This window comes from Eptesicus fuscus, chromosome 20 (genome assembly GCF_027574615.1).
Source record: "Eptesicus fuscus isolate TK198812 chromosome 20, DD_ASM_mEF_20220401, whole genome shotgun sequence".
Classification (NCBI taxonomy): Eukaryota; Metazoa; Chordata; class Mammalia; order Chiroptera; family Vespertilionidae; genus Eptesicus; species Eptesicus fuscus.
Window position 1 is genome coordinate 29,380,809 of NC_072492.1, and position 17,309 is coordinate 29,398,117.

Here is a 17,309-nt window from a genome sequence, read left to right on the forward strand (position 1 = left end):
GAAGGAAGCAGCCCGGTTCCCGGGTGCCAGAGGGAAGCCAGTGCCGGCAGCTGGGGGAAGAAAGGCCTACTCTTGCACAAATTTTTGTACATTGGGCCTCTAGTAATAAGATAATGAACTATTTGATGAGGGATTTTTTTTTTCTCTACTGAAGAATTCAGTTTTATAATGTTAGAATTTAGACTTATTCTGGTGATCATTTTGCAATATATACATACATACATATATATATGTATGTATGTATGTATGTGTGTGTGTGTGTGTGTGTGTGTGTGTGTATATATATATGTATATATATATATATAAAATCATTACGTTGTATATATGAAACTAAAATAATGGTGAATGTCAGTTATACCTCCTTTGGGAAAAAAGTTAGAATTTTAAGACTCATTATGTTGAATGCACCTAGGCAATAATGGTCCGTGGTTTTAGCTGATATCTTAACATTACCAAAGGGAGCATCTGTTATCATGTGTTTCCCCATATGACACAATAGGATGTATAAGGCATCATCTATGAATATATTTCTACCCAGCATGTTGTATTAAACTTAATTCTAATTCAGCCCCTAGAAATAATTAGCAAAATATAGAGATTGAGGAACCAGTTAAACACTATCATGAGAATCCAATTAGCCAACTCTAAAATGTGGGAAGTTCTTTTTTTAAAAAATTATTTATTTCAGAGAGGAAGGGAGAGCAAGAGAGAGATAGAAACATCAATGATGAGAGAGAATCATTGATCGGCTGCCTCCTGCTTGTCCCCTACTGAAGATTGAGCCCCCAACCCCTGCGTGTGCCTTTGGCCTGAATCGAATCTGGGACCCTTCAGTCCGCAGGCTGACGCTTTATCCACTGAGCCAAACCAGCTAGGGCAAAAATGTGGGAAGTTCTTGATTACAAGTGTGACCTGCTTTTACAACAGATAATTGTCATGGTAAAATAAAAGTGGGAGCATGACTGGGCTTAAAAGTAATTTTAGAGAATATTATCTAAGTACAAAGTGTGGACCTTGTTTGAATCTATTCATACAAATTAAGTATAAAAACATATATTTCATATGAGTGGTGAGATTTGAACATTTGACTTAGTAGATATTGGTAATGAATCCAATGTGCCTATTTCCTTGTGATGCATACACAAGTATTTGCAGATGTGTAGAATTAGCTTTAAAATAATCTAGTAGTAGGAGAGTGTTAGATAAAAATGAGGAGAAAATTGGCAATGGTTATATTGATTATAAGAGTCTTAAGAAATATGAACTAAATGCAATGTATGAACTTAGAGCCTGATTTAAACAAAGTGTAAAGAGATATTTTTCAGACAGTTGAGAAAATAGAACTTGAGCTGGGCATTATTATATGATATTAGTTAATTTTGCTGGATCTGCAATTGTAGGTTTTTTTTTTAAGTCTTTATCTGTTAGGCATATATCATGAAGTCCTAAAACATTATGATATCTCTAATCAATTTTTAAATATTCTGGCAAAACAAAACTAAGAGATAGATTAAACTAGATTTGTAAAGTGTTAATTACTGAAGCTGGTCAATATTGGCGGTTCATTATAGCAATCTATACTTTGTGTATGTTTGGAAATTTCTCTAATAGAAAGTAAAACAATATTTTTCAGTGTTCATTTTCAAAAACTTTCCCAGCTATTCTTGGGCATTTTCTAATAGATGTAGTTAAGTGTAACCATATTGAGTTATATAAATAATTTTCTGGAGTTTTTTATTTGAATTGCATTGAAATTACATTTTAATACAGTTTGAAATCATCTTTACAATATAGAAATTTTACATCTAGGAATTATATTTTAAAATTAGTTATTGCTGTGGTATGACAAAGCTATTTATTGTTTTATAGCATATTTTTATCTTTCTCCTTTGCTAGTCTCTATTATATTAAGGTCAAATAGTTTTCAGTAATTTTTTGAATTTTATAAGTAGAACATAAGTTTTTGAATATCATAATAGTTTTTTTGTTCAGGTCTTTTTTCCTTATTGCATTGGCTAGGAACTGTAAAATAACATGTTATAGTGTAAGTGTTAGCTGTAGTTTTTTTTAACAATATATTTTTAAAGTTTTTCTCATTATGCTTTATTTATAGCACTAGAGGCCCGATGCACAAAATTTGTGCAAGAGTTGGCCTTCCTTCCCCCTGCCGCTTGCAGGCACCCGGGACCCGGCTTCCCTCACAACCTGGCTTTGTCCGGAAGGTCGTCCAGTCTAATTAGCATATTACACTTTTATTATTATAGATTTGTTTTTATGTCAATACCATGCTGTTTTGATTACTGTAGTTTTATAATATAGTTTGAAATTAGGATGTGTGATGCTTCCAACTTTGTTCTTTTTTCCTCAAAATTTCTTTGGCTATTCAGCATCTTTTGTAGTTCCATGTGAATTTTATGATTGTTTTATTTCTGAGAAAAATGTTAATAGCATTTTGATAAGGATTACATTGAATCTGTAGATTGCTTTGAGTAGTTTAAATATTTTACTAATATAAATTCTTCCATTTCATGACTATGAAATATCTTTCCATCTTCTTCAGTTTCTTTCATCAGTGTCTTACAATTTTAGTGCACAGATCTTTCACCTTCTTGGTTTAATTTTCCTCAGTATTCTTTTCTATGCAATTGAAAGTGGGATTGATTTTTTAAATTTCTCTTTATAATAGTTCATTATTAGTGTATAGAAACATAACTGATTTTGGTACGTTTGATTTTGTATCCCATAACTTTACTGAATTTATTAGTTCTAAACAGTTTTCTGGTGGAGTCTTTAGGGTTTTTCATGTATAATAGCATGTCATCTTCAAATAGAGACAGTTTTACTTCCTTTCCAATTTGGATCCTTTTAATTTCTTTGTCTTGCCTGATTTCTCCGGCTAGAACTTCCAGAGCTATGTTTACTGAAAGAGGCAAGAGTGAGAATGATGTCATGTTCCTGATCTTAGAGGAAAAGCTTTCAGCTTTTCACCATTGAGTGTGATATTAGTTGTAGACTAGTCATATATGGCCCTTGTTATATTGAAGTACGTTTCCACTTTGTTGAGAGTTTTTATTATTATGGATGTTGAATTTTTTCAAATTATTTTTCTGTATCTATTGAGATGGTTATATAATTTCTATCCTTTCTTTTTTTTTCGTGTGGTATAGTTCTTATTCAGCACCCAGCTGCACATTGATTGAAAGCTGGACCCTCAGGCAGCAGCTTTTTTTTTTTTTTTTTTTGATAAGATTTTATTGAAAGCCAACAGCTTTTAAAGTCCACAAATATGCCTCTTTCATGGGAATATTGGGTGATGGGCATTATAGTCAGCTGCCTCTGTGCTTTGCCCTGGATGGAGAGTAGGTTAAAAAGTAATTTTAAACTATATAAATATTCCATTCCTCATCAAGCTTTGTATCCTTTTATTTACATATATCATCTGGTGTAATAGCTTCTTCTTTTATCCAATAGATTATATCATTCAATAATTATTCTAATGCTCAAAATATCCTAGATTTGGCTAGTTGGAGCTGATTAGCTTGGCATCTGTGTCCTGTTGACCCGTCTCCATTATTCTTTGACAGTGTCCTTACTTCTGGGCACAAAGAACTTGTTTACTGTCATGTTTAGTTACCATTTGTTTTTGTTCCTTTTGTATGGAAGTTTTCAATTACTCTATGAGCATTTTATATAATGATTTAATATTTCATTATGCTGCTGGGCACATATGTACTCTGAGTTTATTTCTTAACTTTGGTTTTATAATTCTTCACTAGGTACTGGTATGCTGTACCTCAGCTATCACCTCAAAGAATTTGAATATTTTAAGCACTTACACTGTTTTTATTGTTGTTGTTTTGTTTTGTTTTTTATTTACACCTATTTTTGGTACCTCTTGTGTTAGCATATTTTATCATTTAATTTACCTACACATCCACTTGGAAATAGAGATCATGCTTCAGCTTCTTTGTATCTCTAACCCTTAGCATACTGCCCTACACATGGACAAATGTTTATAGGTAAAGATGTTTGATACTTTCAGTGCTATTCCTATTTAAGCGGAAAATCAAAAAGAAATTATTAAAATTGTTTTGTTCTATGTCACAGCTTGTAATTTAAGAGCTTGGGAATTTCTAAACATCAAGATCTAAGGAAATTCAATTAATGACCATAAAATTAATTTTATAAGCTTCTACTGAAAACCGTATTTTGAAATGATATATACAATTTAACACTGATGATAAAATCTATATGGCATGTGATCTGTCTGTCCATCTTTGAGTACTTCAGAATCATGTCATTCTGGATTCTTCCAAGAACTCTGAGGCTACTTTAATCAGGCCAGGAAAAAAAGTCAAAGTATGTGGATCTAATTATGTTGAATTAAGTTGTTTTGTGATCTATGACTTGGGATATCCTCTGCATCTGACAGTAATTTTCCTCATAAAGCACATATGTAGTTAGAAAAGTATTCCTAGTTTTCAACAGTAAAGTCATATGTTGTAAAACCTTAAAATATTTTGTTGCTCTACTTCCGTAATGTCTTACTCAAGCAGACACAAATCATTTTGTACTTAACATGCTAATTTCTATAAATGGTAAACTTGTTTTTGAAACATCTGCACATCAGATTAGTGTTACTTTTACTTTATCAGAGTGATCCTACAAAATATTACTCATATGTTTTCTTCCCAAGGGGAACAGAATCTAGCTTTTTAGTATTATTAATTGATAGTATTTGATGGTCAGTTAAGATGAAAACAAGCAAATTTAGTATGAGAATGTCTCAAATATTGCCTACTTATGCTTTTGCCGAAATGCAAATTTTACTGGACTTTCTATATATTTACTTGCTAAATGTGGCAACCCCCACGATCCTGATTTTTGTTATGTTTTGTTTCCCCCCAAAACATTACCCTTATTGAGATGTAATCCTCATAATGTAAAATTCATCCTAGCACAAATACATCCAAAGACAATGCATAAACAAATGGGTATGGTTGGCCCACAGTTATAGTAATCCCCCAATTAAAGCAGAGGTGGCAGCTTTCCATTATCCTATGCTGATTAGTCCTTACATTTATCCCTCCTCCCCTGCCCATATTTTTGTTGGGGTTGTATAGCTGTGCCCCAGCCAGTAGTCACCATCCCGTTTCATCTTATACAAGCCATTAGTGAATTCCTCATTTAAAGGAAGCTCTGTGAAAAAGGGCCTGTTGAGCCAGTGGCATTGCTTCAGGCAGTGGAGTAGGTGATGTGGTAACTGTAATAGTGAGATGCTGCTGGGGCCAGGTGGGAACATACTCTGGAACATGCCATTCCCATTTGACTACCAAGCCCTGTTGGGCCCTTCCACTGTGTCCATGATCAAAATTTGAGTTGAGCCCTTCGAGTGTGGGTCTGGGCCAGTGGTTCAGTGGCTGGCCTCTACAAAAGGAAGTGAACTTGGTTGCTGGATCAGGCAGGTGGCGGTGTTGTACTGGGATAGCACCTCCAAGTACTTAGCCATTAAATCTTCACCTAAACTTTTTCCCATTGGGTTGTGTGGTTTTTCTTGCATAACATGGGAAGGAACTAGAAGTCAGTTGTGTGCTTGTCCCACAGCCTACATGGCACAGGATACCCTCTGACACAAGTGTGTAAGTACAATCAGTTAAGCCATTAATACCAGTTATACTTTCACAACATAAGCTACCATACTAGTATACCCACAACATCACTTTAGCTTCTCTTCCTGCTGTGGACTCTGCTTACACCTCATTGGGTGTAAACACATGGACTAATGTGTTTATTGTGCGCATGCCATTTGTTCCACTGACAGCTGCCAGTGGTCACAGTATCCCCTATGTTGGTGTCAGGGGAGGCTAGCCTGCAGATACTATGGGGGCACTCAGGAGGATTGGCCTTTTATTAAAAATTTTTTTTTCCCACTTTGGGCAGTGATACTATTGCCAGCCTCCAGTGAGCATCCTGCCACGGCAGGCCCCTTCTTTCTGTCCCCATTCCTAACACTTCCCAGTTTAATGCCTAAGTCCTTGACATTTTGGACCAGCCCTCATCCTCATCTCCACTCAAGTTCAGGCTGTAGCAGGAGCCGGCTACACTAGGATTGCTGGCTCTGTGTTATTTGCAAGGCATCACATTCACTTTGTTGAGTTCAGATTTTTATTGAAATAATTTGTAGATTCATATGTACTTGTGAGAAATAGTAGTAAGAAATCCCATGTACACTTTACCCAGTTTATCCCAATGGTAACCTTTTGCCAAAGTAGAGTATACTCACAACTGGGATATTGACGGTGCATGTGAACAATCACCTGCACTGTTTACAGTTTTGGGCTATTGGGAATATCTTATATGAACATAGTTTTCATTTCTCTTGCATAGATTTCCAAGAGTGTAATTGGTTCAGATGATAATTGCATGCTACTTATTTTAGCTCATTTTTGAATTTCTAGCACCTAGAAGAGTGCAAAACATGTAAAAGGCTTTCCATAAATACGTATTGAATAAATAAATAAATGAATGTGAAGAATTGACAGGTGCAGGGAGTAAGCAGATGGGACAGAGGATATGTGGAGATTATCAGTATTTACCATGTTTCCATTCTAAGTAACTTATTCCGAAACAAACTTTTACTGTCCTTACCCTTGTTGTGATAGTCAGAGTTACAGCATATTCAATGAAAGTGTATTAATCAATTTTGAAGGTAAAATTATTGAAGTGGTGGATTGGGAATGACTCTAGAACTTAATTCTTATGCAAATAGCCTCTTTTTTTTTTTTTTTTGTATTTTCCTGTAAGTTTTCATTAAACACAACCTCGTCTGGTAGCTTGAATCTTGGCTAGTTTAAAAAATTTTTAAAAAAAATATATTTTATTGATTTTTTACAGAGAGGAAGGGAGAGGGATAGAGAGTTAGAAACATTGATCAGCTGCATCCTGCACACTCCCCACTGGGGATGTGCCCGCAACCAAGGTACATGCCCTTGACCGGAATCGAACTTGGGACCCTTGAGTCCGAAGGCCGACGCTCTATCCACTGAGCCAAACTGGTTAGGGCTAGTTTAAAAATTTAAAAAAAAATTTCAGGTACACCATTCATATACAATATTATGTTAGTTTCAGGTGCATGACAATGATTAGACATCTATATAACTTACAGAGTGATCACCTAATAAGTCTATTACCCATCTGTCAGTATACAGTTATTATAATATTGTTTATTATTGGTTATATTCCCTATGCTGTACTTTATATCCCCATGATTTGTACATCTTAATCCCTTACCCTTTTTCATCCATCTCCCCATCCCCTTTCCCATCTGACAACTGTCAATTTGTTCCCTGTATTTATGAGTCTGTTTTGTTTGTTCATTTTATTTTATTTATTTTTTTAGAATTCACATACTTGAAATCATATAATATTTCTCTTTCTCTGTCTGACATTTAATGTAGCATAACATTCTATAGGTTTATTCATGTTTTCCAAAATGGCAAGATTTCATTCCTTTTTATGGCTGAGCAATATTCCATTGTATATATGTACCACATCTTCTTTATCTATTTTCTATTGATGGAGACTTAGGTTGCTTCCATATTTTGGCTGTCCTATATAATAAAGAGGTAATATGCAAATTGACCATCACTCCAACACACAAGATGGCCGCCCCCATGTGTCAAAGATGGCTGCCCCCATGTGGTCAAAAATGGCTGCCACAAGATGGCCAGCAGGGGAGGGCAGTTGTGGGTGATCAGGGCAGAAGGGGAGGGCGACCAGGCCTGCAAGGGAGGGCAGTTGGCGGGGGGGGGACCAGGCCTGCAGGGGAGGGCAGTTAGGCATTGATCAGGTTGGCAGGGGAGGGCAGTTAGGCAGTGATCAGGCTGGCAGGCAGAAGTGGTTAAGGGCAATCAGGCAGGCAGGCAGGCAGGCGAGCAGTTGGGAACCAGCAGTTTTGGATTGTGAGAGGGATGTCCGACTGCCCGTTTAGGCCCGATCCCACAGATCGGGGTCCCAGATTGGAGAGGGTGCAGGCTGGGCTGAGGGATACCTCCCCCCCGGGGCACGAATTTTGTGCACTGGGCCTCTAGTTGTAAATAAAATTGCTACATAGGACTTATGTTTATGGTTTTGATTGTCATTCTTATAGGCTTCTGAAAGTATAGTACTCTGGGATTTGAGAATTTTTATCTAAGTTCTTAATGCTTTTGTGTTTTCTTTCTCTTTAAGAGTGTTAGGGCAATTGGTATTTGAGTCATTAGGCATATCTTTGGCTATAGAAGTAAAATCACATTTAACAATGCTTTTTAAAAAATCAGGGTTTATTTTTCTCATTTTATAAGAAGGCTGCTGCTGGTTTTGGTACAATTGCTCAACAGTGTCTCTGACATTTTTGCTCTTTCATGTATTGCCACTGCTCTGGACATCATTTCTCAATTCCAGGCAGTAAGGTGCGGGGAGAAAGGGCAGCATCAGTGATGTTAATTCCTTTTATCAGGAAAGTGGATACTTTCCAGAATCCTGCTTTTGTCTGACTGATTACAATGATGTCAACACTTACTGTAAGAGGGCTGGAAAAACATTTTGATGGTGTCAGGTGAGGGAGTGAAGTTTGGAGATGGGTGTTTGATTTGCCATCCACTCAGTACATTTGTATGATCATCACCTCAGTCAAGATACTGAACATTTTCACCATCCCAGCAAGTTTCCTCCTGCCCTCTCCAGTCAAATCTTCTGCCTTGCTCACACCGTGGGCAATCATTGCTATCACTTCATGTTTTTATTTTTCAAATTATAGTTTACATTCAATGTTATATTAGTTTCTGGAGTTATTTCATTTCTTTTAAAACAGTAATCTTTTCTATAATCACTTAAGGTTTGATATGGATTTGGGGGAACTTTCATTTCTGGTCACTTTATTATATTTTTTAGCTCCGTATTACAGACTTTAGGTCTGTACCACAGTCATTATCCAAGTGTTTTAAAATTGCACATATCTCTGTCATGTCTCTGCCATCCCTCCATAGCAATTGAGTTATAATATGCATTTCCTTTAGATTTTAGAATGTCAAAATAACCCTAAATTTTTATCACTGATATCAGGTAATTGGGTTGTATTTAGAGACTTGTAAGATGCTGATTTCTGCGTCTTAGATGCGTATATGTAGTGACGTTTAATTCTAGTGTCAAAAGAGAGAACAAAAAAACAGAAAAACAAAAACAATTACGCATAAAAAATAATTCTACTGCTCTAATATTCTTGTTTCATATGTAATTTGAATTTAACCTGTTTTGTGAGTTAATTATGCAATTTATGTATGGACATAATCATTCCAAGTGCATGTATGTCTGCTATATAATGTTGTTCTTATGGATTATTAAGTCAATGATATTTTAAAAAATTCAGATAATTCAGATGAGCATTGGGATCTATTTGATTACTAGCTTAGAGTCCCAAATAAGCAAAATATTATCTTCTACAAAAAGGATTCCATGTTTCTCACTAGTAGACCCATAGTACAAAAAAAGTATAATATTGCCTGACCTGGTCAATATTATTTGCCATGATATTTAGTAATGCAGAACTAAATCAGAGATACAACTCTCTTATAGCTCTCCTGTTTTGTGATGAGAAAATCTTAACTAGAAATATTCCCAAATTGAGGTCTATAAATAATGCAGAGGATGCCATCTTCTTACTACTGGTTTGCCATTATGTATAGTCAATTTATTTATGTATTTATTTTAAATCTTTATTGTTGAAAGTATTACATATGCCTCCCTTTCCCCCCACTGACCACTTCTAGCCCACTCCTGCCCCCTCCCCCCCAGACATTCACCATCCTATTGTCTGGAACCATGGGTTATGTGTATATGCATACAAGTTCTTTGGTTGATCTCTTCCCACCCACCCACCCATCCACCTACCCACCCACCCCCGCCTTCTCTCTGAGATTTCCTGTTTTTAATGATCTATGAAAAACCACCCAACTTGTTTGATAATACCAACAGTTATATCATTTTGTATTTTGTGGGTAGGTGACTTGTTATCTTCTGTAATGTTATTCAAAGGATTAAACTTGCTCTAGTCTCCTGACAGTCAATGTCTGTAGCAACCCTCCTCTGCTCATTAATGTCCCCTAATGTGTCTTCAAGGTCATGGAGCAGACTCGGTGCTCTAATAGCAGTTTCCTAAGTAAGCATTTAGGTGGAATTCTGTCTTCCTGCCTTGATACTGATTGTTAGCACCACCTCATATCAGAAGTATTCTTAAAATGAAAGAGGGAAACTCCTTTTCATTGACAGATCAGGAAGTGGTCTTGATTATAAGTGTTTTGGAAAAAGGTTTTAGATAACATGCTTTAGTTCCACTGTGATGGAACATAAATTACTCAATAAGCCCTAAAATATTTTTCTCTCTGTATTTGATTCTGGCTTGTGTTAAATGCATTTGATATTTTGATATTAAATTTGTCTGTTACTGTGTTTCTTTTCTCTTGCTTTGCTATTTACACTTTTCTTTGTCCTGCTATTTCCTTTTCTCTGGCTTTTCGATAAGTCAGTTTAGGTAAAAGTTTTCATAGGCAAAGTACAGAGTTAAAACAGTGGAATGACTGTTTATTCATAATTCTAGAATTCCTGGGAGTTACATTTATCAGCTCTCAAGAGATTCTTTAATTATAATGTTAACGTTTTACTTTTGAAAGAAATTGAAATGGACAGGCATGCGGTTGAATTGGGGTTTTTCCTTGTATTTTTGTCTAGCAATAGTCTAGCAATGGAGTATCTTGTCTTCATATAGAAGACTAAAATTTCTTTTTTATTTTAAAGGTTCGAGGTTCTTTTAGAGACTTGTACTTTGATGAATACAAATAGCATTGATTTGTGGAGTATTAGTCAAGATTCTAATGCGAACTTGGGCTTACTTGAAGATCTAATATGGGAAAGTTGGCTTTGTTGATTGCTAGGGGAGTTTTACTTAGCCCATATTGTTGTAATGAAGCTAATATATTCCTATAAGTAAAAATACATGTATATATTTTTCCTGTTAAAATCCCACTCACAGACATTTTATATTCTACCATACTTTTACATTGTCTGGGGTCTTTTTTTCAGCACTGTTTGACAGTTGTTTTGTATGGTAGAAAATTATTATCATCATTATTATTATTAATTTTTCAATTATTTCTTAATACCTCCACCTCTTCCATCTGTCCCTCTGTATTAAATACAAATAGGTAGTTACAAAATAGTCATGGGGATGTAAATGACAGCACAGGGAGTATTATAATAACTGTATGATCCCAGGTAGGTACTGGAAATATTGGGGGGAACACTTTTTAAAGTATATGGTTACCTAACTATTATGCTGTATACCTGAAACTAATACCAAATAATATTGAAAATTCTTATAGTTTATCAGTAAGTCAGTGTAGAAAATCTTAAGTAAAGTATAAAAGTATAGAAGTAAATGAAGGCATTTTGTTCAAGTTGCCACCATTAATCTGATATCAAGATAAAACTAGTAAATTCAATTTGCTAATTTAATTATGCAAATTAGTGACTAACTTTTCATAGATCAAGTCTGTGGCCAGCCTTGATCTATGGAAAGTTTTTGTAAATAAAGTTGCTTTTGTTTTGTTTTGTTTTTTAATATAGCTAAAGTCATTAATTTACGTTTTCTATGGCTACTTTGATACTAAAAAGGCAGAGTTGAGTAGTTACAACAGCTAATCATTGCAGTTCATTGTTTGTTTTTCCTCATTAGGGTGGTGTGCAGCATGTTACCTTTATACATCTACTTTTAATAAAACACATGTATTTTCATTGATTTCAGAGAGGAAGTAGAGAGAGAGAGAAAACATCAATGATGAGAGCGAATCATTGATCGTCTGCCTCTTGCACACCCCCTGCTGGGGATGAAGCCTGAAACTGGGGCATGTGCACTGACCCGGAATTGAACCATGACCTCCTGGTTCATAGGTTGATGCTCATCCACTGAGCCACAGTGGCGGGGCAGATTTGTATATTGTATTATGATTGCCATTGTAGCCATGTTTATCACATGACATAATTACAGTACACTGTTATTGTCTGTATTCATTATAGACAACAATGAATTAGACCCCTGACTTATTTACTACTTGTTACAAGTTTTATGCCCTTAAATACTATCAGTCTCAGCTCCTCATTACCCATCCCCTGGTTACTACCATTGTACCCTCTGTTTTTTACATACTTGATTATTTTTTTTTGCAGATTTCACATATAAGTGATATAATACAGTACTTTACCTTTCTCTGATTTATTTTGCTTAGCATTCTCTGCTTAAGGTTCATCCATGTCATAAATGGCAGGATTTCCTCTTTCTCAAGACTGACTAATACTCCATGGTGTATATACTGCATCTTTTTATAAATCCATCCACTGATGGGCATTGGGGTTGTCAGAGTGTTTTGAGGCCTTTTCTCCTGAGCACCCCACCTGGATCCCTAGCTATGAAGGCAGCTTCTACCCAGTTTTCCTTCAGCTATCCTTGTCCACACTGCAAACCTGCTTCCTTATATTTGACTCCCAGAATCATCCTTCCAAAATTGAAATTTTGACTACATTATTTCTTAAAACCCAGGCACCTCCTGCTCTCTCTTTTGCTGACTCTCATGTTGTTTCTGACATACTGAATTAGTTGCCCATCATTTCCATTTTATGTCTATGCATTTATATCTAAAATGGAATATGTGATATACCTGATATATCTCTACTGTAATATCCTCCTCTCCTTTCTTTGTAAGTATATCCTATTTCAAAGAGCAGTTCCATAATCTATACCTATTTAGATAATGTTTTTTTTGTGCCACTTCTAACCATCCACCTTCACCAACTCATTTTCATGTCTCACCAGTAGATTTCATATATTTCCTTTCTTTTTGTTACCACTGTGCCTTATGCATAAGATAGTTATTTCACTTTTACATATTATATTTTCACAAGTTTCTTATGTGTCTTTTCCTTTTGTTAGGCCGTGAGCCCAAGGATTACTTCTTATTTACCTCTTTGTTCTTAGTACTTAATAGCATGGTACCCAACGAATTTTTGTTGAGTGAATGATTGGGTTAATTTCCTCACCTACATTACATGATGTGTATTTTTATTTTAACCAGTTTATGCTTTTTAGAAGGCAAATTCATTTAGAGTAATAAACTTGACTCATATATCTTTTCTCTTTTTTCCATATGTCTTTTCTTATAACTTTGTAGAGTGAAACTAGGTATGTCCTGTTTTCTGACTTGCCACTCTATGCAGCAAGGGATAGAATTTCTTACTCTAAATCTTATCAAATCCCTGATAGGGAGTTTTGATCACTATTCATCATGAAACTCATCTGTAAACTAAAATATATATTAACTTCATCTTAGGTATATTTGGTAATGAGATACGTATTTCTATTCATATTTGGTGATGTGTGTGTGATCCTCTTAATGTAGGTAGTTTCAATCAGGTCTCTGTTTTCCCTTGTTTCATTTCTAGGTACAAGACATCTGCTTCAGCCATGACTGTCGTTGGGTTGTGGTCAGTACTCTTCGGGGGACTTCCCATGTTTTTCCAATCAACCCTTATGGTGGCCAGCCTTGTGTTCGAACACACATGTCGCCACGAGTCGTGAATCGTATGAGTCGTTTCCAGAAAAGTGCTGGGCTGGAAGAGATTGAACAAGAACTGACTTCTAAGCAAGGAGGTCGCTGTAGCCCTGTTCCAGGTCTCTCAAGCAGCCCTTCCGGATCACCTCTGCATGGTAAACCTAATTTTCTCTCTCTCCACTGAACCCTTCAGTCCTTCTTTTCTTTATCCTTAATTTTCAAGGTCTGGGACAAAAATAAATCCATTTTTTTCTAATCTGTTCATGCAAAGACAAGGTCTTTTTAAGCTCATGTTGGGACATTCTTAATTTATTAAATAATTTAATTAATTGAAGCCAATGTAGTAATGGCAGTCTTTATCACACGACTTTACCTCCCTAAGTTTTTCAGTATGTAAGGACTTCCTTGTGCTATTTTTATGGAATATGAAGTTTGAGACTATAGTCATAATTTAAAGATTGAATCTCATGTCTGTAGATCTTTTCCAGAAAACTTCATTTTTAACCAAAGCCAACAACACTATATGTAGTTCATTAACTATATTCATATTCATTGTTGGAGAAGAATGGTCATGAGTCATGTATATTTTAGAGCATCATTTGTTTTTTATTTTAAAATACATTGCTGTGAGATTTCTACCAATACATTGCAGGAAAGGAAAAAAAAACAACCTCTACAGCTCGATAATTTGTCTTAGAGCAAATAATTGTGTTACTATCACCCCAACCAATAAATGAAACATTACTAGAACTCCCCTTTTGTGCTTCTTTTCCATAAAAGAAAACCATGAATCTGACGTAATGGTAATAATTTTCTTACTTTTTAAAAATATTTCTCTGCTAAGGAAGTATCCTTAGATACTGTTGTTCTCGTTCATATAAGTGGAATTATAGCATAGTGTATTTTGGTATATTCAGCTTCTTTAGCATCATGTTCATGGGATTAATTCATGTTGTTCTTTATCGGTTTACTTGATTACTTGATTTCTTTCTCTTTTTAAAATATATTTTTATTGATTTGAGAGAGAGAGAGAGAGAGAAAGGGAGAGGGAGTGATAGAAATATCCATCGGTTGCCTCCTGCATGCCTCCTACTGGGGATTAAGCACACAACGCAGACATGTGCACTGACCAGGAATCGAACTACTTACTGTTGATGTATATGTGGAGAGTTTCTGGTGTGGGGTTATTACATATAATGATGCAGTGAAAATTTTTGTATTTGGTTCCTGGTACAAAGGTGTACTCATTTTAAGTGGAAATGCTGGGCCATAATGTATGCAAACCTTGACCTTGGTTGTTAATACCAGAGTGGTTGTACCCTTTCATTCCCACCAGAATGACTGAAAAATATTTGATGACATTAGATGACACTTTTTCTAGAGTATTACAGATTCTCCTTGACACATGACTGATTTAAGTTTTTAAGAGTAGGAAATTTTATATAGAGATAATGGTTACTACAGAAAACTATTTACTTGATCTGAAATTCATATAATATACATAACCATTTAAATGTTAACAATTCAGTTGTGCAAACCACCACTTCTCTTGTTTCCAAAACATTTTCTTTATCCCATATGAAAATCAAACATTCATTAAACAGTTACTCCCATTCCTCTCTTTCCCAGTCGCTAGCCACCACCAACCTGTTTTCTGTCTCTCTGGATTTACCTGTTCTGGATATTGCATATAACTGCCATCATACAATATGTGAACTTTTGTTTCTGGCTCTTTTCCTGTGGTTTAACATTTTTGAGGTACAACCACATTGTAACATGTATCAGTACTTCATTCCTTTTTATGGCTGAATAATATTCATATATATACATATGTGTGTGTGTGTGTGTGTGTGTGTGTGTGTGTGTGTGTACCATATTTTTTTATTCATTGATGGAAATTTGGGTTGTTTATATCCTTTGGCTATTGTTAATGGTGCTGATACAAACATGTATGTATAAATATTAGAGTACCTCTTTTTAATTCTTTTAGCTATACTCTAACCCTAATTTGTTTTAACTTCTTCTTGAATACATATCCTTTTGTAATACTTAAGCAGTCCTAGAAATGCATTTTCTGTAGGAAGTTTTAAGAGAGCCTGAAAAACATAGGTAAATGGAATCCTGGGGAGAAATTGGGTTGTAACAAAAAATTTGGGACTTCTGTTTTCTCTTCACATGATGTCTTATGTTATGGCTGTATTATTTTTATAGTAATAGTTATTCATGTGTAGTTAACTTAATTAGTGACCCAAGGTCAGAAATCTTTCAGAATCAGTCCTAGATGAAAACAGCCATTTGAAAAAGTATTTCAAATTTTAAAAGAAGTTGAAAGCTATGCGATATTTGTATTTTTTGCCATTTGCAATAAATTTTACTTAAATAATTAGTTACATTTTATGGCATAAATATTTTGTCATATAATTAGGTGACAGTATCTGTTCTTTGAGGACCTTTCTCTTTGTGTTGAGTATTTTTCTTTAGTTAAATTCTACTAAACACTTTATGGAAAGAGATTCAGTGTACATGTAGGGTAGCTAGGTTGACCAGAGGACCAGATGTATTGGTAGAAGAATTAAGATTTATATTCCTTACATTTATACATCTCCAGAGAGTATTCTTTTGAGCTTCATTTTCCTTCCTATTCTTCCTTCCCTACTAAGCATACCCCATACCAGGTTCCATGGTAGTTTTGGGGCATATCGTGCACAAAAAATTGTCATCTTTGCCCTGTGTATCATCTAGTCCAAGGGAAAAGATAGGGATCAAATAACTGTGAACAGATTCCTAAGATTATATTTTTGCTGAAGGGTGCAAAGTGCCAATCAATTAAGGATTTGTCATTTGTAAAAGAACATGTATTTGAAGAGCATACTTGGATTTCTGAGTCAAAATATACTATTTTCTCTCAGCTTTATTGCTCACAGCTCTCTTCATTGTTTGCCTAAAGCTACCAGAAGACATCGCAGAGAGGAGATGATATACTGTTTGACAGATAGCTATACTTAGCATTCTCTTTTGAAAGCAAGGAATTTCAGAAGGCATTTTCCTCCTGATAACACCTATTAAAAATTTTATTGTGTTGGAATTTCACCCTATTACTCTGTGTAGTATTCCTTATTTTCAAAGCACCAATGTTAGAGTGATGGTCATTTTTCTTCATGTTCTCTTTGTATTTCACATGTCAAAACAAAATGGGCATTGTTGTTGGTTAGTTCTAAAAAGGATGTATTTACAGTTTGTGTGGATAAACAGTTTGATGCTGGTCAAAAACAATGTAAACTTTGAACAGGGAGGGATTCATCTTGAAAATGAATCATGCTTGGTGCTATTACCGTTGTTTGTGCTCTTTTTAGCAAAGTAAAGGAAACTGTTAAGTAACAGTTGATATAGGGGTATTTCCTTTTTACTCTCTGGAGTCAGTCCAGTGTAGGTTAGGATTATTTTATCTTCTTGTCATTATTTTACATAACAGAGGACGTTTATTTATTTGAAATATACTCTCTCTAAATATGTCCTTCATTTTCTTTCTTATTTCCTTGACCTTAGTCTGTGTGAGTGTTTCTTAACTTAAGATCCATGGACATGGATATGAACAAAATGACATCATTATGTTTACTATCCTCTAACCAAAAGTGTTTCCTTTTATTGTGAATATAGACAACACAAGATATT

The 17,309-nt window shown here is 35.1% G+C and overlaps 1 protein-coding gene across 1 annotated transcript in view; it reads left to right on the forward strand.

Annotated features, from left to right (window-relative positions):
• The window catches only part of BCAS3 (BCAS3 microtubule associated cell migration factor), a 464,879-nt gene that overhangs the window by 132,127 nt on the left and 315,443 nt on the right, over positions 1 to 17,309 (forward strand). Inside the window, exon 15 of the mRNA XM_028157532.2 lies at positions 13,528 to 13,792. Within this exon, the coding sequence (XP_028013333.1) occupies positions 13,528 to 13,792 (265 nt within the window). The remainder of the gene's footprint in view (positions 1 to 13,527; positions 13,793 to 17,309) is intronic.